The sequence below is a fragment of the Acanthochromis polyacanthus genome, chromosome 8, assembly GCF_021347895.1.
Source record: "Acanthochromis polyacanthus isolate Apoly-LR-REF ecotype Palm Island chromosome 8, KAUST_Apoly_ChrSc, whole genome shotgun sequence".
In the NCBI taxonomy this organism is placed as follows: domain Eukaryota; kingdom Metazoa; phylum Chordata; class Actinopteri; family Pomacentridae; genus Acanthochromis; species Acanthochromis polyacanthus.
The window spans coordinates 20444400-20469930 of record NC_067120.1 but is presented as its reverse complement, the minus strand read 5'-3'; the positions used below and the strand labels follow the sequence as shown (position 1 = coordinate 20469930).

Here is a 25531-nt window from a genome sequence, read left to right as displayed (position 1 = left end):
AAGTTTCAACAGTAACTAAGTGATGTGGAATGAAGCAAACTTGAAGTCAGGAGAAAAAATTTATTTAACTTGCATTATTTCAATTACTGATATGCTTTTGCAGGTGCTTTGCTTATAGCAGCTTAAAGTTACTCTTACAGAAGACATTTCTCCATTACACGGCCCCGTAATGAGGAGGAAGCTATTAATGTACAAGTGTTTCCACCTTTTCTTAAATTTAATACAGTTCTTTTGTGACTCTATTCACACTGAGGGCAGGAGCCCAGGAGAATGTCTGTAAAGAGTCTCATCTTGGAAGGAAAAATCAGATGAAGCTGACCATGACGGCATTTGATAGTAGTGTTTTGTTGTAGACAAAGGTGAGAAAAGGCACAATCACCTGTGTAAATTCCATTAATCTAAATATTTGTAGATCCAGCATCCATCAATTGCATAAGTGCTTCCCATTTTTGGTCTTGTTCTTCACTGTTCATACATGTTTAAACCACTTCTGATTGAAGCACTAAATGTTGGATTATCTGCTGACACAGAACAGCTTTAACAGAGTAAATCAAGAAATGTAACTCAACACTTCTGTGGCATTCAGATTACTTTAAATCAAGGCTGGACCTGGAGAAGTCTTGGAAGCATTTCCACTTCATCACAAATTTACATCAAAACCCTGATGAGCTCCTACATTGTGCAGACTTGTATTAATGTATAAGATAGCGAGCATTGTATAAACAAGACTATATAGTTTTTAACCTGTCAATAAAGCTTATATTAATGTTATAAAACCACTCTGTACACACATTTCTACACTTCAAGTTAAGATTAACAAGGCTGGCGATTCATTTTCATGCTATCACCATCTTTCATGCTACTGCTTATCTAATGAGAACAGAAGTAAAAAACTGAATCTGTCCTCACATCCAGGCCCAGGCTTAAGTTTATGTGCTTCATGTAGGAGTCAGTGTACGGCTTTCTTAGCCCTCCTCTTGTTCCTCCGTCTGACCGAGCTGGAAGACGTTTCTGTTGGCCTGGTGAGGTCTTCTATCCTCTCCTGCTCCATCATAGTCGTCATCTTCAGCGTGAACTCCAGCTCCTTCAGAACTCCAGCCAGGTCCTCGTCTGGGACGCCCAGATATATCTGATCGTCTCCCTCGTGTTTATTCGCTTCCTCCTGCTCAGTCACCCCTGAATCACTCTGCGGCCCCACACCCTCTTCACTCGCTGCCGTCAAATCTGATTCTCTCACAGCACCTTCGCTCAGATCCTCTGCTTCTCCTGTAAGATCCTCAGGAGGAGCATCTGCCAGGTTGGTCCCTTTAATTTCAGTCTCGTCAGCCTCTGGCTCTCTATGAGGACTGTGCTGCTGCTCACCGTGCTGACAGCAGCAGTGGGAAGGGTCCCAGTACGGCTGAGGCTCCTCAGGATAATCTGAGGAAAGTTGAGAGAAATTTAACAACTCATTCAATTAACATCCACTCATCCATTTTCTATACATGCTTAATCCTCATTAGGGTCGCGGGGGGCTGGAGTCTATCCCAGCTGACTTAGGGTGAGCCAGGGGACAGGTCACCAGTCTTTCGTAGGGCTACATATAGACAAACAATCACATTCACACCTGTGGACAATTTAGAGTTAGCATGTTTTTAGACTGTGGAAGGAAGCCCATGCATGCACAGGGAGATTCAATTACCAGCATTCCTTTAAACTTTGCATCTTCTAGGCTGCATATTTAAGTTAGAAATCCATAAACTGAGTCAATCCTAATTTTAACTTACGATTCATTGTATGGCATCATCAACACGAAAAGCACTCAGACTGCACAGTCCCACCAAGGCTGCTCAGTTGTTGAATAATTTTCTACAGATAAGTCCCGATAAGTCGGCAATGGTAGATTTGTAGTAGAATCGCAATCATGTGATCGTCAGCAGGCAGCTGACATAGCGTTCACTTGTTGTCATAGTTACAGTGATACAGAAATCTTTAACAAATCCGTGGAACCAGACTTTCAGCCGCATCACTGCCAAAATCTAATCACTTGGTCCTTGTGTCATTTCTGACCTTCCCTGAAAATTTCATCCAAATCTGTTCATCTGTTTTTGAGTTATGTTGCTAACAGACAGACAAACAGTCACAGCAGTCAGTTACAGTGTAACTGTGACTACAAGTGAACACTACATCAGCTGCCTGCTGACGATCACATGATTGTGATCCTGCTACAGATCAGCTGTTGCAGACTTATCAGGACTTATCCAGCGGAAATGATAAAAGGAACAACTGATTAAATTATGGGGGTGTTTCCGACTCCCATCAATTCCCGCCGCCTGCTACATATGTACACACGTGGACAAAATTGTTGGTACCCCTCAGTTAAAGAAGGAAAAACCCACAATTCTCACTGAAATCACTTGAAACTCACAAAAGTAACAATAAATAAAAATTTATTGAAAATTAAATAATCAAAATCAGCCATCACTTTTGAATTGTTGATTAACATAATTAATTACAAAAACAAACTAATGAAATAGGGCTGGACAAAAATGATGGTACCCATAACTTAATATTTTGTTGCACAACCTTTTGAGGCAATCACTGCAATTAAACGATTTCTGTATTTGTCAATGAGCGTTCTGCAGCTGTCAACAGGTATTTTGGCCCACTCCTCATGAGCAAACAGCTCCAGTTGTCTCAGGTTTGATGGGTGTCTTCTCCAAATGGCATGTTTCAGCTCCTTCCACATATGTTCAATGGGATTCAGATCTGGGCTCATAGAAGGCCACTTTAGAATAGTCCAACGCTTTTCTCTCAGCCATTCTTGGGTGTTTTTGGCTGTGTGTTTTGGATCGTTGTCCTGTTGGAAGACCCATGATCTGCGACTGAGACCAAGCTTTCTGACACTAGGCAGCACATTTCTCTCCAGAATGCCTTGATAGTCTTCAGATTTCATCGTACCTTGCACACTTTCAAGACACCCTGTGCCAGATGCAGCAAAGCAGCCCCAAAACATTACTGAGCCTCCTCCATGTTTCACCGTAGGGACAGTGTTCTTTTCTTCGTATGCTTGGTTTTTGAGTCGACGAACATAGAGTTGATGTGCCTTACCAAAAAGCTCCAGTTTGGTCTCATCTGTCCAAAGGACATTCTCCCAGAAGCTTTGTGGCTTGTCAACATGCATTTTTGCAAATTCCAGTCTCGCTTTTTTATGAGTTTTTTTCAGCAGTGGTGTCCTCCTTGGTCGTCTCCCATGAAGTCCACTTTGGCTCAAACAACGACGAATGGTGCGATCTGACACTGATGTACCTTGGCCTTGGAGTTCACCTTTAATTTCTTTGGAGGTTGCTCTGGGCTCTTTGGATACAATTCCAACGATCCGTCTCTTCAATTTGTCATCAATTTTCCTCTTGCGGCCACGTCCAGGGAGGTTGGCTACTGTCCCGTGGGTCTTGAACTTCTGAATAATATGAGCCACTGTTGTCACAGAAACTTCAAGCTGTTTAGAGATGGTCTTATAGCCTTTACCTTTAAGATGTTTGTCTATAATTTTTTTTCGGATGTCCTGGGACAATTCTCTCCTTCGCTTTCTGTTGTCCATGTTCAGTGTGGTACACACCTTTTCACCAAACAGCAGGGTGACTACTTGTCTCCCTTTAAATAGGCAGACTGACTGATTATGAGTTTGGAAACACCTGTGATGTCAATTAAATGACACACCTGAGTTAATCATGTCACTCTGGTCAAATAGTTTTCAATCTTTTATAGAGGTACCATCATTTTTGTCCAGGCCTGTTTCATTAGTTTGTTTTTTTAAATAATTATGTTAATCAACAATTCAAAAGTAATGGCTGTTTTTGATTATTTAATTTTCAATAAATTTTTATTTATTGTTACTTTTGTGAGTTTCAAGTGATTTCAGTGAGAATTGTGGGTTTTTCCTTCTTTAACTGAGGGGTACCAACAATTTTGTCCACGTGTGTAGGTCATGCGATTAGGTATCCATCCATAACGTACACATTTCTAACACACACCTGTGCTCAGTGCAAGGTCATTTTGTTTGTGGGTGCATCTACATTAAATGTCCTCATTCTATACTCCCACAAATTTTTTCACCATTTCAGCCGTCGGAAACGATACGACTGAGCAGATCTGGTGGAATACTGCGCCTTCCAAGTGCTTTCCTTGCTTCATGCTTTGAAAACATGAGTGGCGTGAAACTGTCCTGTGGGTAAAATGTCGTCTCTTTGCACATGCAGTGTTCACTTACCTTCCCAGTCGTCCTGAGGTTTCTTCTCAGGAGCCATCCCCTCCACCAGCTGGCCCTCCTGCATCACTCGAGTTATCTCCGTCAGCTGCTGCAGGAGACTCTCCTCCTGATCAACCGTCACTCCCTTCACCCTGTAGCACAGACACAAAACAAAACGCTCTGCTTTCACACATTTCCTACATCAGTCTAGTGTTAGAGTCTGCCTATCAAGACACTTGCTTTTGTGATCTAAAAATTGGTGCATTTATGGTTGTTTGGGTGTTAATCGGTTAGAAATATCTTTGGTAGATTTCCCGGAAATACTATTTTAACACAACAGCTTGATACATGTGAGGATACTGTCAAAAGGAAGACAAAAGCTCTGCCCATCCATCGAAAATAACACATGTAAGTGTTAAAAACAACCAACATACAGCAATGAGAGGTTACCATATGAAGGACAGATTAAATTGCAGGAAAAAAGAAATTATCTGCCTTCGTACTTTGAGGAATGGGAGTTACATGTTTGTCGTTATGTTTGCTGTAAAAGGGGTTACCTCGCACATGGAAATACATTTAAAACCAAGCTTAATTGAGTCGTTCTTGTGTGAGGAAAGTGAGAGGGAGGAGGTGGACTGATGAAATGACTCCTCTGTAAAAGGCGCTCACCCACCTGTCAGGGCTGTGGTGGGCGTTGGAAACGATAGTCTCCATCACCAGCTCCGTCTCCCTCAGCTTCTCCTGCAGCTGAGCCAGCTCGAAGTCAGCTGGAGTGGCGAGAAGAGACGACGTTTAAGGGACAGGAAGAGCACCAGCATCAGACGATATCGACCGAGGAGGTGACGTGTAGGCGGTTCCAATGCCAAACATCTGACTGTATGATGCTTTATGGGAATCAATATCCCGGAAAATAACCAACACTCATTTTTTTTTCTCATTAGGTTAATGCACCACCAAGATGAACGTGCATGTCCACGTGGAGATTTCTGAGACTGGATGGAACTCAGTGCAGATATGACACACACAGAGCTTTAATTCATCCAAAAGAAATGCTGCCTTCATGTTCAAATGAAAGCCCTTTTTTCCAATACTTTCATGCGTTCTATAGAATAAGTGACAGAGAATGAAACTCACTGATCTTCCTCTTCATGTTCTCCGATCGAACTGAGGGAAACCTGCCCTCTGACGGCTTGCTGCTCCCCTTAGATGTGATCTAACAGGGAGACAATAACAGGATTAAAGCTTTCAAAGCGCATCACAACAAATCCCACAATCCCACAGCTCAGTGTCACACGAACCTTTACCTCTGCCTGACAGCAGACGGTACAGGTTAGAAAGAACTATTTCTTCATGTTTTTATTTTTACTGCAGCTTAAAATATGTCTACTTTAGAATGAGATACTCTTACAACAAATTAGAAAGGGGTCAAATTTAACATGTAACAAGTGATATGAAAAAATTCACATCTACATTTTCAATATTTTCCTAAAAAGACAGAAACACGTTCAAAGTTTCAACACGGTCTCACGGGGATTCGTGAAACTGTCACGTCAGTTTTTGTTTCGGTTTCGTGCGCACCAACACGATGTCGTCATGTTTTTCGTGCCGCTCACCACGAGCGAAACCCGCTGTGGTAATCACATCTGAAAGTGGTTTATACCGGCGGATTCATGATGATCTAAGCCGTCCATCGGCGTTTGCGGCCGCCGCTGCGGCCGCCGCTTCGGCCGCCGCACATTCTTTAAATTCCTATGCAAATTCGGCGGATTCATGACGATCTAAGCTGTCCATCGGCGTTTGCGGCCGCCGGACATCCGGCCACAACAGCGGCCGGATCACATCTGAAAGTGGTTTATACCGGCGGATTCATGACGATTTAAGCTGTCCATCGGTGTTTGCGGCCGCCGCCGCGGCCGCTCCTGCGGCCGGATGTCTGGCGGCCGCAATGGCAGCCGTGGCAGCGGCCGCAAACGCCGATGGACAGCTTAAATCGTCATGAATCCGCCGAATTTGCATAGGAATTTAAAGAATGTCTGGCGGCCGAAGCGGCGGCCGCCGATGGACAGCTTAGATCGTCATGAATCCGCCGGTATAAACCACTTTCAGATGTGATTACCACAGCGGGTTTCGCTCGTGGTGAGCGGCACGAAAAACATGACGACATCGTGTTGGTGAGCACGAAACCGAAACAAAAACTGGCGTGACAGTTTCACGAATCCCCGTGAGACCGGGCTGAAAGTTTCGCTTTTTGAACCACCTTATTCCACCAGCTGTGTATGTTTCCAGCAGTATTTTACCTTAAACAGTATGTAGAGGATGTAGAGTAAGATGCCGAAGCCGTACACGGGGATGATCTGTCCTGCCAGGTTGGATTTGCCTCCAGCTCCTGCCCCTGTTCCTGCTCCCTTGGCCCTGGCTATGGCCTCGGGGTTGTGGGCCCTCGAGAAGCCGGACCCTGCAGCTTTCTGGCCTCGGCTCTCTGTAGCCATCTGACGGTGCATCATCGGAGGGAAGCGACCTGAACCTGAGGAGGGGGATGGCAGGTGAAGGGAAAGTCCTACACCGTTCATTTCTTTAACTTTTAAGAGTAAAATAAATGACTGTTTGGTCATTTGTACAGCCATGTGGTTGCTTGTGCTGACTTCTTGTGCTTAAAAGTTTTGTGCATGAAAAATGCAGATGAATAGAAATGAAACGAACATTTTTGTGGTTTAAGTTATTACACTGCCAAAGAGGCGCAGCCTCGGCAGAGTAATAAGTTAAACCACAAAAATATCTGTCTTTTAATAACTTAATTATAAACTTTAAGTGTTGTGAAAAAATATTTTTGTTTATAAAAAATTTACATTCCTAAAAAAAAGAACCATCAAAATGACACCAATTATCAGACCCAGAAACGATGAAAACAGAATGAATCTGTGGATTTTCAACTTTCTGAAGGTCCTTGTACTACTTATGCTTTTGTTATGTGCCATGCAAAGGGAAAACAAAACTAAATCCAGGCCTCAAATCATCAAAATCACTCTTTTTTCTATATGTCCTTGTGAGGGAGCTGGAGAGCATCCCCCTCACTAAGAGAAGTAGACGTGCATATTGTACAGACTGATACAAGTTTATTTACTCTGTTTTGTGTTGGGGGGGAATCCTGTTAATCTCTCTCTCTATTGAGGTGACTTCAGGAGGCCGTGTTCCATGGAGTGCACACATGAGGATGCGGCCACAGAACACCAGCAGTTGTCACTTACCTGATTAGATGGAATTGAGAGATCAGAGAGGATAGAGGGGAGGGGCTACAGGGGGGATTCTGAATAAGTTTGATCTTTGTTTAGTATTTCTTTGGGTTATTATGTGTTTTCTTTCCTTTGTATCAATCCATCCAAGTTTTTTTAGTATAAGGGATATTTAATATTGAAGTTTTTAATATAAGTGTGGGCCGGTCACTGGTGTGGGAGGAGAATATAAGAGCCAGGTGGGCAATCAGCGTGGTGTGTGAAAAGGAGGGGGTCAGGTTGAAGCTCTGCTCTGCTCCATGCTGTCATTCACTGCACCTGGGTGACTCCTTTGTCTAACTGGTGAGTTGTATCTTGCACATGGAAACTAAGCAAAAAGTGGAGCTCTGGAACAAAACTCCTTGTTGTCTGGCTGTTTTTTTTTTTTTTACTGTGCCATTATGCTTTGGCCTTTAATGCCATTGGGTTCATCCAAATTGTAGAGGTTTATCACCACCAAAACCCTACAGTCCTTTTCTAAAATTGTATCAATTTTATGAATTTTAAATTGTAAACACATATGTCTATGCATTTATTCAACTGTCAAAATGTGTTTGAATTGAAAATATTTACTTATTGTGTCAAATATTGCTATTTGACAAAAATCCAATTAATTAATTACAAAGCCTGTAATAAATCTATTTTTTTTAATTGTGTCCACCACTAACATGCATGCATGCATACATACATACACACACACACACACACACACATATATATGGACAATCACAATTTAAAAACTATATATATATATATATATATATATATATATATATGTTGTGGCTTGTTCTTTTAGCTTCTTTTACATTGTGCCACTTTAACAGGACCCCACTTTTTAACTCCGGCAACACTGCAGCTACTAATTCTGTTCCTTTGGCTGACTTATTCTTTCTTTAAAACATGATAAAGATTTCTAACGTGAGAGTTTTGCAGTGTTGTGATTTGGAGTGTTGGGCTAAGAAGCAGAGCCTTGTTCAAGTAGTACAATGGAAAAGAAGCTTAAAAAAAGCCACAAGATTGTGTTTATATGATAAATCCAAAATAATTATGTCCCTCAACATGACAAAGCAAAATACCAAAGTACATCCCCACAATAAATGAGCGAACTGACATTAAAATTTTCAATTAACACAAAAATGGCTAAGCCAGACCCAAAGGACTATTTGTTCATCTATCTGTAAACCCTAGGCAGAACCCTAAAAACTCAGGGTATTCATACATTTCCTTTAATTAATAAACTTAAATGCACAATGCATTTTTTTCACATTGTTAAACATTTTGTCTGCCCCATTAATATAAAAAAAAGAGTTAGTTTTACTTGGTATAGACATTTAGATTTGGGGTCGTTAACATGTAAACAGAAATTAGTGTTTTGGCGCCCTCGTCAGGGAGGAAAATGTAACTACAAGATCCGTGACACACAGTGATGAACAACACATATTTCAGCTTCCAATATTGAAAATTACAGGTTTTATCACAGCTCTCACAAGATTGAAATTAAAAAGCTTGTCCCCGCTCTCTGAGTAAAAGTCGGAGGCCTCTGAACGGAGAGAAGCCGTAAATAGACGCACCTTCCGGCCGCTCGCCAGCATCCTTCCTCCCTCGCGATAACAGCATCTTAGGGAGCAGCAGCGCGACACACAGCACGAGGCAGGTCGCCAGGGTCACCTTCTGAAACGTGGACATCGCCATCCCGACACCGGCAGCACAACACCACGATCGGCGGAGGATCACCGGAGACACGGAGACGGTCCGACTTCCCCGTTTGCTGGAGGAGCGGAAGTGCGCCGAGATGTAATGACGCTGTTTGACCGCTGGGTGGCGCCAAAGGACCGTCAGCGTGTTTTTATTGTGCTTGACACCTAGTTGTGAATTAATTTAATTAACTTCTTTTGCTTTCGACTTTGATTTTATCATAATTGATAAATCAAAGGCAGACCAAACCTTTGAGTTTCCTTTCAATTCAATGTATTTTTATCTTATCCATAGTTTACATGGACAAAATTGTGTTGTCCCCTTTATGATGCTAAAACTCCTCTGACCCAGTGGGGCATGGACACAGGACCTCTGGGGATGTCCTGTGGTACCGGGATGGTGTCAGTGAATTCTGTGGGTTGCAGGGTGGGACCTACCTAGATCAGGCTTTTTCTGGCACATCCCACAGATGCTCAATCCGACTTGGATCTGGGGAATGTGGAGCCCAGGTGAACATCTTAGCTCTGTCATGTTCCCACTCCTGAGCAGTCTTTGTGCTATGCTGGGGTGCATTATCCTGCTGAGGGTGGCATCTAGCATCAACGACTGCTATTGCCATGGAGGAGTTGGGGTTGCTTGACCTGCAACGTTTAGGTGGGTGGTACATGTGAAACATCCACACGAATGTCGGGACTCAAGGTTTCCCAGCAGAATGTTGCGTTATAACAAGATCCATCCATCCATTCTCTATACATCGCTTAATCCTTTGTAAGGTTGTGGGAGGCTGGTCTGTCCCAGCTGACTTAGGGTGAAGGCAGGGGACACCCTGAACAGGTCACCAGTATGTCACAGGGCTACATATAGAGACAAACAATCACACTTACGGGCAATTCAGAATCATCCATTAACCTCAGCATATTTTTGGACTGTGGGAGAAATCCAGAGTACCCAGAGAAAACCCACACATGCACAGGGAGAACATGCAAACTCCACGCAGAAAGATCCCTGGAGGTGAACCAGGGATCTTCTCACTGCAAGGCGAAAGTGCCACCTCACCACTGTACAACCCTTTATAACAAGATGACTACTTACTTCTAATGTTGTGGCTCATGAATATATTGATAAAACATGGAAAAATACTGGAATTTTCACCAGATGGCTAAAATAACTATTTGGAAAGAATTTGACACTGCGATGATCATGGTGATTTTGTATGAAAATAGAAAGTAATGTTCACAGTGAAGGCCTTTCAGTGCAAACTAAAATTTGTCTCATGAGGTGTACCACTGGAAAACGCCTCAGAATTTTTTTTCTGCTTCGATCACATTCAGATCTGACTTTGCATTCGTCAAATGGAACTTTGTTTTGCCAATTTAAATGGTCAAATAAATCAGTCACGTTGCTTCTGTTACGATCTTGCTCTGGCCCCTGTCTTTCTTCCTCTTTTTTCCTCCTTGTTTCCTGATCAGTTTCGGTTTTGACCTGCCTTTTTGGATCTCTCTGTCTGTCACCTCTCCCTCATGTGTCTCTCTCTCTCTCTCCCTTCCACTTGCCCTCCTGCTCTACCTGCTGATTACCCTAATGACTGTCAGCTACAGTAATTAGTAAACTCAGCTCACCTGTCCACAAGCTCTCCTCACTATTTAAACCTCGCTCAGTCACTCAGTCTCCTTTGGAACACAGAAGCTGTTTCCCCATCAAACCTGCCACCTCTGGACTGCTACATGGACTCTTCTGCTCTGGCCCCTCCTGGACTTTCCCCTCTTGGACTCTGCTGTGCCCCCGCCTGTTTTTTGATTTTCCCCCAGCCCGTTTTCCCTTCGAGTGTCAGTTCCCCCATGTTGTGAGTACCTCCCTTTAGCAGTAGTTGTTGCTTCAGTTTTGTAGATTAGCGTTTTGTAGTTCCTAGGGTTTTGCTTGTAGAGTTTTTGGTAGTTTGATTTAGTTCTGTCCCTCCATTTGTGTATTGGTTGATTATTTGGTTTAATAAATCTCCTCCCGTTATTCGCCTGTCAGCCTGTTTCTGTGTGTCTGCATTTGGTTCTCCTGCTCCCCCATAACAGCTTCATGTTATAGCAACAATGGCAAGACTGCTGACAATGTGAATGTTTTTGGTTTCGATCATCTTTCTGAAGCCAAAATATTTACACACAACTGACGAGGGCTGCAGGATTACAGCCAAAATAATAATCATGATGATTTGGATTAATACTGAGATTAGTTAGACTATTTATTACAATTATATATTGTTTTTACTGATTTGTTTTTTACAGCAATTTGACATTTAAACAGAGGACTGCTTTTGCTTCCATGCTCTACTACAGCCTAGCTAAGCATGCTTCAAAATAAAATAAGTCAAAATAGCGTTCTTCTTAAAATGAATTCAGTACATCTCCTGAAGGTAAAAATGGCAACAAAAAATTATACCCACCGCCTTTCCGTTTCAGCCTCATTTTACTTGTCCATTTCACGGTGCAAATGTGGAGCAAGAAGGTTGACAGATTCAGTGATTTTTTTTTCCTCTAATGTCCAGTCAGATGAATATACTTCATACTTCAATGAATTTTGTGTAACTTATTGTTTTTGACAATGTATAACTGCCATTTTTGTTTATCAAAGACTGATTATGTTTTCCATCAGCTTTAACCTTATTGTACAATTTATTTGGCAATTAGTCCTCTTGCTGTAGTGCAGCATCTCATTTTCTACAAAGGGATAAGAATTTTAAGTAAACATTGTTGAAGGATGACTTTGGTTGGCAGATTCTCCCCACCGTCTATCAAATACAACCGTATGAACTCAAATCAAGCAATGGGCATGCACTTCAAAATGGCAACATGTTATTAGAAACTGTGACCAAAAACAACAGTCTAGTCTAAATGCTTTCTGTCTCATATGCATCATGAGAGCTGATGTGATCATATCTAATGTGTTAACCCTCAGAATGCACCTGTGAGTAAAGCTTTTAATTCTGCAGTTCTTTAATCTTTACAAAACCATATTAATGCAATGGGAATATTTAAAGTCTCCCTCAACTTAAATATGTGATTCGTTGGATGTATTGCTGGATGGAACCAGCCTCTGAGTCTGACAAGTGAGCCAACTTAGAAGTGATTTAAGCCTGTATTATTTCTAACTGCCAGCAGGGGGTGACTCCTCTGGTACAGAAATCTATGAGGAAATGACTCTAATTCTCACCTGATTGGGTACGTCAGTAAACATTTTCCTAAAAGGTTTATTGTCCCAATGGCTAGTTTCAAGACTTTTTGAATACAATATAATGATCATTTTGTAAATTATAGCTCCATTAGAGTGAAATCGACAGAAAGCAGAACTAGTTTTGGGGTGGGGCTAACTTGTGATTGACTGGGTGTTAAAGTGTACACAGTGTCCTTCAGTTCTCATATGTCGGGACAAATTCTAAACCTAATGGAATTGCACAAACCAATGTTACAGTAATTCTACTGAACTTTACCTGCACCTTAAATGACACTTCATGTAAACACTATAATTCTGTTCCTTATTTAATCACACTGCTAAATTCATGTATAGTCACTTTGCACCTCTGAGCCAACACCTCTTGTTATTTGTTGTTAAAACAATGTTTCCTTTTTTATCCAAAGATAAATTATTTTTGATTTTTAAATGTCTTATTTTATCCAATTTTAACCAAATGGCTGCTACTGCTATTGTACAGTTATTAGTGCCATTTTGTGTCCAACTGCTCTGTGTGCCTTTGAATTTACTCCAGCAGGCAAGTAAAGTTTTTTGAATTTAAATGAATTGAATGGAATTAAGGGCTGCACAGTGGAGTAGTGGTTAGCACTTTTGCTTTGCAGCAAGAAGATCCCTGGTTCAAATCCCGGCCTGCGTCTGGGATCTATCTGCATGGAGTTTGCATGTTCTCCCTGTGCATGCGTGGGTTTTCTCCGGGCACTCTGGCTTCCTCCCACAGTTCAAAAATATGTTGAGGTTAATTGATTACTCTAAATTGCCCGTATTGTCCGTAGGTGTGAATATGAGTGTTTGTGTGTCTGTATATGTAGCCCTGTGACAGACTGGCGACCTGTCCAGGGTGTCCCCTGCCTTCGTCTGAGTCAGCTGGATAGGCTCCAGCACCCCCTGCGACCCTAGTGAGGATAAAGCAGTGTATAGAGGATGGATGGATGGATGATGGATGAATGGAATTAAACTGAACCAGTGTGTGATGTCACAGTTGTTAGGTTGGTCTTCTATATAGAGTCTGTTGTCTTGGAACATTTTCTCTGTACTCACCACAAACTTATACAATAATTGATTTTCTTTGGCCTCTCGGGGTCAGCTATAACAATTTCAATATAAACACATTTAAAATTGATTTAGTAAAGGTCTTTGCAAACAGAGGCCTTTTTACACATCCAGCAGTCATGGAGCAAAATTAGCATTCATTTTTACTTGTCTTTGTTAAATGCCACCTTTGTTTAGCTCTGATTTTGGTCTCTACAATATTCCTGGAGGACATATGTGGCTATTGATTGACTAAATGCTGCTTTAGGTTTTATTTCATTAAAAGACAAATTGTAAACCCTTTATCAGGCAAACTGTTATTGACATTATACAGTCAGGATGTAATGTGTAAAGTCCCTCCCATGAAAATAATCCTTCAAATGACTTCAATCTAAATCTGCATCTTTGCTTTCTCTAGAATGTGCAGATCTATGAAGTGGCTCAAGCTGCAATACTGCAATAATGTGAACAAGAAGCAGTTTCTGAAGAATAATGACACAGATAACCTCACGCTGCAAATTCACAATATTGCTTTTTTTTTAGTTATTTTACATATGAAAACCTGAACGTCTGAATTTGTGCTTTTGAGAGAGTTGCTCCAACTTCAAGGTGAAAATGCTCAGCCCTGCAACTGCTTATTTTACCCATGGAAATGTTAATGAGGTAAAAAACTTTATTTTCACTGGAGGCCGTGTTTAAATGACTTCCTCTGGTGTCATGCCGACACCCACCGGTTATGACTGTCTCAGTGCAGAAATAATGAGCACGCAAACTGAAATTAAAATCCAGTTTAATTAGTCAAGAAGAACCAGCATGAGAACAAAACTACGGTGTGCTTGAAGCTCCCCTCGATTCTTCAGAGTCGAGAGGCGGAAAGATGGAGGAGGAACAGTTCGTCCTCCTCATTTGCTAAATAGAGCCAAACAACATTTGCAAATATGTTTCAGTTTGTTTTGTGGCTTTCCTTCAAGCCGACTGGGTGGGGTTCACCACAAAAGACACTTCAGTGACTGCCAGAACAATTTGACAATCACAGGGAACTTTGTATTTTTCTTTGATGGATGACTTGGTTGATGCTATGTGTGGCCTGATTGGCATCCCCCCATCCATCTAGTGTTTCACATTTGGTGAAACAGACTCTATGAATTACTTGCAAACACTAGTTCACTCTATTTCTGTTCTCAGTCCCCATTAAGTGCTTTGGAAAACATCCTCCTGATGGTTTCATTTCTCTATTTTCACTTCCTGGTTGATCTCGAGTCCATCTGATCAGAAGAGGCAGTTTTAAGGGAAATTACTGCGCAGCTCTGTAATAAAGAGTTCAAGCATGGGCTGCTGGAAATCTGTCCAATCAGTGTTTTTTTTTTCCACACAGTTCAGGCTGAAACAAGAACCTGATGAGGGGTGCGCTGCTGTGAGTTTCATAGTCCAACTGGCTCACAGTCATCCTCCCGATCTGCAGAGAGAGAAGAAAATATAAAACATCTCCAGTCCGCTCTGTGAGGTTTGAGAGGTTCAGTAAAAACATATCAAATTCATGTATCCAGTAATTGCGGTATGATATCAAAAAGACTGTGTGTCTGGCAATAAATTGCGGCTCACATTATGAATAAGTGGTTGTGATATGTGATCTTCTCCTTTAAATACAAAATAATATTTTTCTCTTTTGAACAAATGCTCTAAGTACTTGATATACTTCATGCAAGAATTTAATTTCCAAAATAAATATTTCTGTTTTATGTAAAGAAGATCGTAAATGAGTCACGTTTTTAGGAGTTTTTGTCGTAGTCTGACGAGTCTTATTTTTCCTGTGCCATCCGACTGAGCCAGGCCTGTGAGCAAACAGTAGGCTTTATTCAGAGGACACACAGAACCAACAGCTAACAGACAGCGAGAAAATATTTACTGATTTTGACCAAAACTGTATTGGATTAGAATTGCTGACTTTACCTTTAATGCGCAGCTGTTTCCACATAAAGACTGACATTTATGTGGAAGCAAACGGCATTTTCCAAATTGTGATTGACTCTTACATGAGGGAAATGCTTGCTCAAAAGAGACTACTTGCATTGTAGTACATTACTTAAAGCATAATTAATATTCTGCATACTGTGTGTTCACATTGTTTGTATCACTGGCAACAATAAATGCAAAAATTATGAAAAAAAAGTAACTGATTTTCTGTTCACACACATGGATTATTGAACTTATTGAACAGTTGCTCTCTAAAACGCCACTTCATCTAAAGACTAAATAAATTCACTTCCAAATCTACAAATACAAATATTGAGCGCATGAATGCAATTTCATTCTGTGCCTTCTCTTTTAAATAAAAGTACCTGTTGTCCAACTCAAGAGTTGTGAAGGAGGTCAACAAGTAGGCACTAAGAATATTCACAGTGGTTGTATACTCAGTGTTCAAGTGTTCAGTGGAAGGATATTCCACCTTATTGACTTTTAAAATGTTAATTTGAGGCCATAGATCAGGAGGTGAGACCCAATAAAACACACACAAACCTCCAGTGTTCTGGTGACCACATTTATGTAAAGTTGTTGACATAAGTGTAAATAAATCTACAACAATATCAAACATCAACATAGCTATTTGGCTTTAAGAGAGTTATAACAAAGCATTTGAAGAATAAAAGCTTTAAACCCATTTTATCACAATCACGGTGTTGCAGCAATTTTCCTAAAGTAAAGTCTGATTTTGACACACTCAAATTTATATAAAATATGACATATTTATCAGTGCTTCTATTAAAGATATCTAATTTCTCACCTCATTTAACAATATAACTGACTTAATCCTCAAGAGTTGGTTACTTCCTTGAATGTATCAAGTCTTTCAGAAAAGACAAATGATCTCTAAACATCTGAAGATATTTTAGCACAAACTCTAGAAGTAAAAACTCAATCTCCAGAGTCCATCAAGTGTCCAGTGCAGTGTTGTGTATTTTATGGACTGTCGTTGTACAGTTAGCATCATAATGATATGTTGGGCTGCTGGTGGCTTCAGGGAATATTTCTGAACCAGGACAGACCCTGAAGCCCTCATAATTGCGGATTCTGTGGGATTTGTTGCACTTGCTTTCAACTCTCCTCCAACCATCTGCCCTCAGCAGACTGCTGCTCACACAACCTTCACAAGGCTCAGTGAGGGAAGTACTGTGGATGTACTCTGCACCCACCGGATTTATTTTGTCTGCTGTTTAAAACCTAAAGAAGATCTTCAGACTTGTTAAAACCTGCAGGCAACATGCTCAAGTACATCAGCAAGGATCTAGGGGCATCTATTTTTCATGTGCTGCAGTAAATGTGCTGCTTTTTATGTTTCGCCAAACTGCCCTAATATAACTATCCCAATATATATTCCATATGCATTCATACATTTAATAGACACGTTATGGAGTAAAGCTTATGGCTCTTGCTTAGGGTGCATGTCCAGTGTCTCAGACAGAGAAGAAGGAACACTTGTGATGTAGGATAATGGTGTAATGAAAGCTTTGTCTGATGGTGTTTTAGAGAGTTAATGATGGCAGGCGTAAACATTTAACTCAAGTTAAGGCAGCAAAAAACTGCACTGTGTACTACAAACTACACATCGAAATGTCAGTTCAATATGATCTTCAAAATGTGATCTGCCAGCAAACACATCAGGTAAAGTGTATAGTGCTGATCATCTTGTTACAATGGCAAAATTCAACTGGGAATCTTTTGGTCTTGGGATTCATGAGGATGTTACTTTGACACCTAAACAGTGTTTCAAACTAAGCACACCCTTCCATGGCAATAACAGCTCAAGAAACGGCACAAGGAGTTAACCCTGCCTCTAAACTCCCCATATCCAGATCCCAATGCGATTGATCATCCGTGAGTTGCATCGGTGATACACAGAGGTACCTTCCCACAACCCACAGTATTAAAATGATCTACAACCACCAACCCTGTTTTAGTGGCACGAGGGAGACCTACAAAATATTAGGCAGGTGGCTTTAATGTTGTGGCTGATCAGTGTGTTTAAGTGCAACAGATGTTATCACATTAGTTATCACAGAAAAGCTTCATTTATTTTTTTGATAGTTATTTACTTAATTTCTCACTTTTTACCACTGTCATGGTATAAAGTTGTTACAGCACACTATAGTTTGTACATTCACTATAACAGGAACAACAAGCTCATTCTTAAAGTTAAATCTATTGTGTCTGCCCACTTTTAGCTCAGGTTTTGGTCTCTACCAACTCCTGAATGCTCCTCTATGACACCAGATAATCACTGACTTTGGTGGTGTACAGGCAGTAGAACGTGAAACTGTCTAAAGTTGGTGCTGGAGATGGGGTTGATATGAATGCTGATATTAATCCACACAGTAAAATCTCAACAAAACCAAAACAATAAAATAAAAGAGCTCTGTGGAACTCCATAATTGGCCATGGGTTTGGCACTTTTAAGAGATCCTTCTCACATACTTATTTTATTAAGTCTCAAATTTTATTAAATAAACTGTTTCGCTGTAAACATGAACATTATATTCACTATCTAGTAAGGCTTTAAACTAGGTTTTATATTGAACTCCTTTATCTGATCATACTGTCGGCACTTGGTTAAAAGATTTAGTGACCACACCAACAACCACTTTTGTTTTGCTGATTTATGAGGTGACTGATTATTCATTTCACCTAAAGGGTTGTGGGACTTTCACATCTGGCTCTTTGTCTGCTTAAAATGTGCTTGAGAAATTCACAGGTTTGACATTTCAAACGGATTAAATTATCAGACATTAGGATAACATGCCACAACATATCTTGGCAGGAATTCTACTGTTCTCTGGTTTGAAGTCTCTTGTCTACATATGGTCATATTTGGGATGAGCCCGTGAGCTCACTTGTATACCTTCCAGATATTTCAGTGCATGGTTTAGTTCAAACTGTCAGAGCAGCTGTCTCAGACTGTAATTCATCGTCATCAGAACATTACCTCTTACTGAGGCTGCCTCTCGGTGCTGCCATTAAGATGGCCTCCTTCATAGTCCAGCTGGCACAGGATCATGTTGTTCTTGAGGAAAAACTTGTCTCCCACGCAAAATCTGCAGAGAGAAATAAAAATATGGAACTGGGTCTTGGTTCTTGCTGGAGCTGAAGTGAATCATGAGGTCCCAGAGGAGCATTTCAGGCATATTTTCAGCATACATCCGCTGCTATGAAAATCAGAGAATTAATCTTGCATGATTGCTGCCTGATTAACCATCCAAGTGATACACAAAGTCTTTAACCCCTCATCTTTTTAAACTGAGGAGTGCATTTCATCACATTCTGATTACAATGCATTGGTAATGACCAGTGAGCTCACTAGTACACCTCCCAGATAAGTCAACTGAATTTGATCTCCCTGGCTAATTGCTCCCCTAATCTTACCTCTGGCGGCAGAGCTGACAGGCGAAGCAGTCTAAATGGTAGACGTTGTCTCTGGCTCTCATCACCATCTCAAAGGCAGGGATCAGCTTACTGCAGGCTGCACAGTTCCCCGTCACCCCAAAGAGTCTGCAGAGGGAGAGAGGGCGACAAGCAGGCCTGTAATCTGGACGCACACATAGTTAGATTTCAGCCAAGAGCTAAAGTGGAAAAAAAAAATGCTGAAATAAAGGGAGGACAGGCCTGAAAAGTAGCCTCTCAGTGAGCGCCACAGATGTTGCTCATAATCACTCCAATTACTGCTTTATAGTGGTGAGCTGCGCTGCGTTTCCTTCACATTATTGATGGCTGTCTCTGCTCCTACTAATGCAGAGCTCACACCACATTATATATAAGAGCAGCCAAGTGTGGAAAACCATTCAAATCAGCCCCCCTAATAGTAATTATGAGTAAATGATAGGATGAGCTTCTCATAATAAGAACCGCAGCCGTGTCATTAAACTACTGCTGCAACTGCCCATTAATTTTTTATCGACCAATCTGCCGATTTGACAGTCCAAAACCCAAAGTTTTACTGTCATAGCCGAGAATGAAAAGCCAGAAAAGCTCACATTTCTGAAGCTGGAGGCAGAAAACGTTTCATGTTTTGAAATGATTAATTGTTTCAGCATAACAATACACAGCTGCCAAAATGACTACAAAGCTGCTGTTGTCGACAGCTAACTGGCAACACCACGCATCAGATATTCTATTCCAGTAACTCATCATTATTCATAGAACTACTTATTATTGATGCATTAATCACCTCTTAGCTCCTGATGTGTTGCTTTTTCATCCCTTTGAGTACTCAGAATATTTTTTATTATACTGTAGTGTTAACAATTCATTCATATCTGCTTTAACTCATTATAAACTGGACAGAGGCGTGTGATGGTGTCTCTGTTTCCACTAGGGTACATGGTGTGCTTTAAGGTGTAGCAATGCAGCCGGGATGAAGTGAGAATTCTCCTGTGATTTAACAAAGTTGCTCCTATTCTGCCAACACTGTGTGAAGGCAGGGTTGCAGCTTTTTATCTGCTCTAATCAAACTTCTATTACATCTGCAACAAGCTCCTTTCCTCACAGTGTTCAGAGCATCAAATGTAAAAGTTTTCATGAACTGGATATAACTTAGATCATACTGTATTACATCTACTGCTGACGCAGATGCAGAGAAATGGAGATTAACTGATATGAAAATGTCACAATTTATATGAAAATGCCGCTTGCTTTGAGAAGTAGGTGGCTGAGAGTCAATTTATCAGGCTTTTCTGAAACCAGCAATTTATCTGGCCCGTTCTGTCCTCAAACTACCTGAGAACAAACTGTGTTGTTTTAAACACTCTGTGGTGGCCAGCTGCAGATGTCTTCACCTCACATTCACCTCTAACTGAAAGAACAAATAGCTTCCCAAGAGCCTGACACACATGAAGACAAGTGGCTGCAACTGATTTCCATATTCCATTAGAGGCCAGATAGAAAAGGAGGTTTGGGAGGGACCGTTATGAAAAACGACATCCGTGGAAGGAGGGAGGAAAAGAGCTGAGCATGTGTGTCCCATAGCCTCGGACAACAAATGAAAAACGTCATCAAACGAGTGACCAACTCTGGAACAAAAGCGAGCCCTCATTAACAGAATGTTCTGATCTAACGAGCCTGAGTCCTTCACAGGCACCTGGTGGGTTTTTTTCCTTCTCCTTAACGAGGCTACGAAGCTCAATGCTAATTCTCTACTAATGGTCCAATTAAAAGAAATCACATGGTTTTAATCCCGCTCTTCAAAGGCTTTTGGTCTGCACCCTTGCAATGATGAGGAAAACAGGAGGCAATCTAGCCAATTTAACTGTCAAAAGGGGTTTTGGTCTCTTAAGTGCAGCGCAGCTAATGAGCGACTTAGCTCCAACCAAATCCAGCTGGATTGTACATGAGACTAACACATGAGTTCAGCAATGTGGCTGCGATATCAGGAGTTCTCCAGCTGACCTGACACCAGACGTCGTTATTTCAGACAAGAAACATCGGGGGTGTATAACTCTGAGAGGAGCTGTGTGAGCCAGGCTTACGTTTGTGTAAGTGGTGTCATCAAGATTCATGGTCTAAAGACTGGTAAGGTAGAAACCTCTTTAAGCATTGAGTATATTTAAAACATGCTTACTCATATTCACCTTTTAGTGCATCACAGTCACGGGAGGTGATGAATAACCTCACACTAGGGATTTTATAAAGGAGCTGTTCAGACTATCTACAAACATTTATCTGGAGTTTAAAGGAGTTTTAAGGAGTCTTTGAAGTACGCTAAGTGTTATGAACGTCCTGCCGTGCTGCATGGAATACAGCTATGAGCTTAGCAGACACTTCAGCTTCGTGTTTCCTTGACTGGAAGTTATGTACTTAAAGCACGAGTTGGACTTTTTGTGAAATCTAAACATTTCTTGCCAAAAGCAAAGAAACCAAAACACATCTAGGAGGTGCAGGGAAATAACTTGTTTAGCTTAACATAAACAGCTGGAAACAGTGAGAAAGAGCAAGCCTGTTGGTGTCTAAAGCTAATAAAATTTGTCTACCAACACTTGTAAGTGTAAATTTGCCATCTAATTGACTGTTTCAGCCTATTACTAACAGATTCTCCAAACTAACTGGTCCCGGCCAAGACATATTCACAGAGAACGCTCTGTGAAAAGCAGAGCTAGCAAGCCGTTTCCCCATGTTCCCCGTCTTTATGCTAAGCTAAGTTAAGAAGTTGCAATCTGCAGTTACAAATCTCTTCTCCAAAAGCTTGTTTTTTGGGCATATTGCCTTTATTTATTTGGACACAGACAGGAAATGTGGGGAAGAGAGTAAGAGTATGAGATGCAGTAAAGGTCCAGCCAGGGCAGGCAGGGAATCAAACCGTGGACTCACTGTCTGACAGAATGAGAGACACTCAGCTCAAACTACTCAGCGATTGACTTGCTGGCAAAGCTACATTTTTTTAAAACTTTTTTCTAAATTTCACAAGAGCACGTTATTGTAACCATTATCACATCTTCAATTCTGATTCTGTAGTTACTCTGTGCCAACTTCGCCTCACATTTTCTTGTCTTTCCACTGTTTATTATCTGAAAAATAAGTCAAACTGACATGAAAGTTCAATTATAAAGTGACAAGAGAAAGTCTGGCCTTCATAAAGCACAAGCTGTACTGCTCTGGCTTCACTCAGGATTTCTTTAACAAAGACTCGAAACATACTAAAACGTCAGCAGCCTGCCCGATCTGTTACTGTACACTCAAAACGGTTACATCCAGGTCCAAACTCTGGAAACTCACCGCATTTGTTATCTCTTGAACCCTTAAACCTTCAAGTTAGGTATTTGGAAGAATGGAAGTAACCTTATACAGGACAAACCCTTTCAGATAAAGGAAGACTCTAATGCACAGCCTTAATATGGGGACTCAAAATAGTTGTAAATAGCAACACAGATTCATTGAGGTGTTGTCAAGTTTAGCAAAAACTGTGGGCAGTGAAGTATTTATTGAGCAGGCCGCTCCTGTTAGATCTTTACTTTGCCTTTATTAAAAAATATTTCTTGCAAATTCTGCATGAGAGTTCTATGATGGCAATGATTTCTAGAATGTTTGTTACTGCAACTGCATGATACACCATTCATTCTTCTTAGCTGCTGTTCCACCTGTGCAAGCCGTACCTCAGGTAGTCTCTGCGGCAGAGGATGAGGTTGGCCCGGGTGTAGAGCGTGGAGCCCACCCGGCCCAGGCGGCAGTCACAGCAGGCGCACTTCAGACAGTCCTCATGCCAGTACCTGTCTAATGCCTGCAGCATGAAGCGGTCCCGGATCTTTCCATTGCAGCCGGCGCAGCCTCTCGGCTTCTCCCTGGACTGGAGGGACACGAGAGAAACACCTGGCAAGACATACCCACAACAGGCAGACAGAAGGGCAGACAGGGTTAGATTTGAGAACTTAATTGCTTAATGCTCAGTTATGGTCTTCTTTCAGGGAGGAGCTTCAAGGAATAAACGTCATCAAAAGCTTAATTTGAGTCTTAATGTTTGACCTGAAAAGTGGAGGAACATCTGCTTTTCTTCAGGCACAGATATTGCAGCATTTTATGGCAGCATAAGAGCATACAATTAGTAGCCTTAACACAATTTCTGCTATCTTCTTTTATATTTAAAATGAAGTAGAGCAAGGAAATCCACAAGTAGAAGGTGTGGCCACTTTATTGGGTGCACCAGTGCACCTAATGCCACAAAGTTTTTACACTGTAGGAGATGTGTGAGTAAAAGCTGGTGAATATGATGCAGTCGAGTACAATACCAACTAAACATCAGTGCTGAAACATATAATTTAACACCTCGGTGACAACGCATTCAAATGCTCCACACCACAGGCATCATTAAAAAGAACCTTGAAGCAAAACAGTTGTTGGATTGCAGTAAAGTGGCAGCATCAGTTTTGAAAAAAAAAGAAAGAAAGAATGAAACATCACTGTGTACTCACTCTCCTCCTTGTCCAGCACCATCCTTCTGGAAAACGACAACTATCCAACAACAGGAGAACAGCCACCCTTCTCCTGCGTGCGAGATAACAGCGGCGATAATAAACACGCACACACACGCACACACGCACACGCACACACACACACACACACGCACACACACAGACGTACAGGGCCTGGAGGCGCGATGCAAATTCACTCTATCAACCTGGAGCCGCTCAAACTTCAGCTCCGGTCCTCATAGTCCCCAAAGAAAGCCGAGAGAAACAGCCATGGAGCCGCTTTCTGTGCGTAAAAATAGCCCGCGGATGGATGAAAGCGGCGAGTCTCCGAGTATCACCTTGCCGGCAGGAGAGATGTCCTCAAATCAACAGTAGTGGCTGTGCCTTATCTCAGCTGATGTCAGTGCACAAGTATTTCTGTATCTGCTGCTCGGGCTGCGGCTGCTCCCCTTAAATGAGCCCTTCTGCTCAGACTGAGCCTCCACACAGCTCCCCCTCCTCTCTCTCCTCTCTCTCTCTCTCTCTCTCTCTCTCTCTCTCTCTCTCTCTCTCTCCCACAGTCAAATGGTTTTTTCAATGCTGCGTGCTAATTATATAAAGTCATTATGCTCAGATCTGATAGTAACCGCCCCCTCCCTCTCTGAATCAATTATTCAATACACAGTCACACACCAGGACCGCCCGGGCCTGAGGTGTTTTAGAATGAGCTTATTCAACTCCAAGGACACCAATTATCTCCAGGGCGCCCTGTAGTCAAAGCTGTGGCTTTTCAGCACGACAGATGCAGAGCCTTTTACGCGCGCGTGCACGTGTGTGTGTGAGTGTGTGTGTGTTAATCCCCTATTTATGTACTTGTGTGTGTGTTTTTTTAAGTGATAATAGATTGGCTGTGGGTAAGAAAATACAGAATTGCAATATTACTGAATGCCATAAAGGTCACACACACACACACACACACACACACACACACACACACACACGAAAAAAGCAATTACAAATGTCTAATCCTTAAGTATTATAGCAATACGAGTGATTAGACCTTCAGATTCCATAACTGCTGGGAAATGAATTGTAGATGTAGCATAGGAGATATTAGAAAAGGCAGTTACAGGTCAATCTGTTGAGGTTACAGCATCTTACAATGATAAGAAGAATATTTCATAACACTTGCGTGAACAGGAATGGGTTCGGGTGAATCTGCTGCATTATGACGGCCTTGAACATTAGAGAAATACAGCAGATGAAAACACTATAAAGTCAATATTACTTCTCCTGCAGATTTGTAGGAATATAATGTTGAAGTTACCACAATACAGACCACTGTAAATTCATTTGCCAAAAACAAGATGTAGACTATAAACCTTCCATTATAAATGATGTCCATGAATATAACAGGAGATGAAAACTTATAAAATTGAAATAAAGTAACCATAAGCTTGATAATAGATCGACTGCACACTGCAAGATCTTGCTGGAGAATTATTAGAATACTACAGTATATGCCACAAAAGAAGACATTATATATCCATGTTTATGTCCGTAATACTGTAAGTCAATGTATAAAAAATACAGTAATATGACATAAAAACACCAAAACTGGTGATAAATCTGCTATAGCTTCACCAAGCTGAAGACTACATAAACAGGAAATGGCAACTATTAAGCAGTTATAAAGTCACTATAAGCTGGACACTGCAAGTCCCTGTATAAATATTAGGAAGATACCATAAAAATAGTCTACAGCAGCTACAGGTCACTGTGAGCTCATTAGTGGACCTATTATAGCCGAGAAGAGGACTGGTGAGTGGACTTAAAGGTACATTAATATGATTCATGTGGTGACATTAACAATGTTAAGCACTCTGATGCCATCAAGACGGTGTTGCTAACATCTGTAAATGAATGAATGCCTGAAAAAAAAACGGCTTTTTAAGTAGGGCTTCAGCTATGGAGGCATAAGTCATTGAATATGATAGAAATGTTCTAAGACCACAGTAGAAGACCACAACTTAAAGCTGCAAAGTGACAACAAACAGAATTTAACCTTAATCATCTATATTTATATGATATCATTTCAAGAGATGTCATACTGTAAATCTAAACTTAGTATAAAACTGCAGGTTGTT

At 41.2% G+C, this 25531-nt stretch overlaps 2 protein-coding genes across 3 annotated transcripts in view; both read right to left on the bottom strand.

The window, feature by feature from the left end:
- The window catches only part of LOC110960319 (rhombotin-1), a 266898-nt gene extending 242970 nt beyond the window's left edge, over positions 1–23928 (bottom strand). Inside the window, exons 1-5 of one of the 2 annotated variants that reach the window (XM_022207520.2) lie at positions 23406–23926; positions 22593–22806; positions 18874–18999; positions 18437–18545; positions 14232–14914 (exon numbers count right to left, since the gene is read on the bottom strand). In XM_022207520.2, coding sequence (XP_022063212.1) covers positions 18440–18545; positions 18874–18999; positions 22593–22806; positions 23406–23427 — 468 coding nt within the window. In that variant the 5' untranslated portion in view covers positions 23428–23926 and the 3' untranslated portion in view covers positions 14232–14914; positions 18437–18439. Of the gene's footprint in view, positions 1–14231; positions 14915–18436; positions 18546–18873; positions 19000–22592; positions 22807–23405 lie in introns of those variants that run through there. The other variant, XM_051952585.1, reaches the window with a different exon arrangement.
- ric3b (RIC3 acetylcholine receptor chaperone b) lies at positions 47–9299 on the bottom strand. Its single transcript, XM_022207517.2, has 6 exons — positions 9069–9299; positions 6526–6752; positions 5363–5441; positions 4902–4995; positions 4250–4380; positions 47–1419 (listed from the first exon to the last, which is right to left on the bottom strand). Exons 1-6 carry the CDS (start codon positions 9187–9189, stop codon positions 950–952), a joined length of 1122 nt encoding a protein of 373 aa, XP_022063209.1. The 5' UTR covers positions 9190–9299; the 3' UTR covers positions 47–949.
- Positions 23929–25531: the final 1603 nt, after the last annotated feature.

Bases quoted from the DNA above. Each gene is read 5' to 3' on its own strand.
- ric3b (XM_022207517.2), bottom strand. From the start codon at position 9,189: ATGGCGATGTCCACGTTTCAGAAGGTGACCCTGGCGACCTGCCTCGTG. The intron at 5,442-6,525 runs GTAAAATACTGC...TCTCCCTGTTAG, and splicing joins TCCTCTACATACTGTTTAAG to ATCACATCTAAGGGGAGCAG. The intron at 1,420-4,249 runs GTAAGTGAACAC...AACTTTCCTCAG, and splicing joins ACCTCAGGACGACTGGGAAG to ATTATCCTGAGGAGCCTCAG.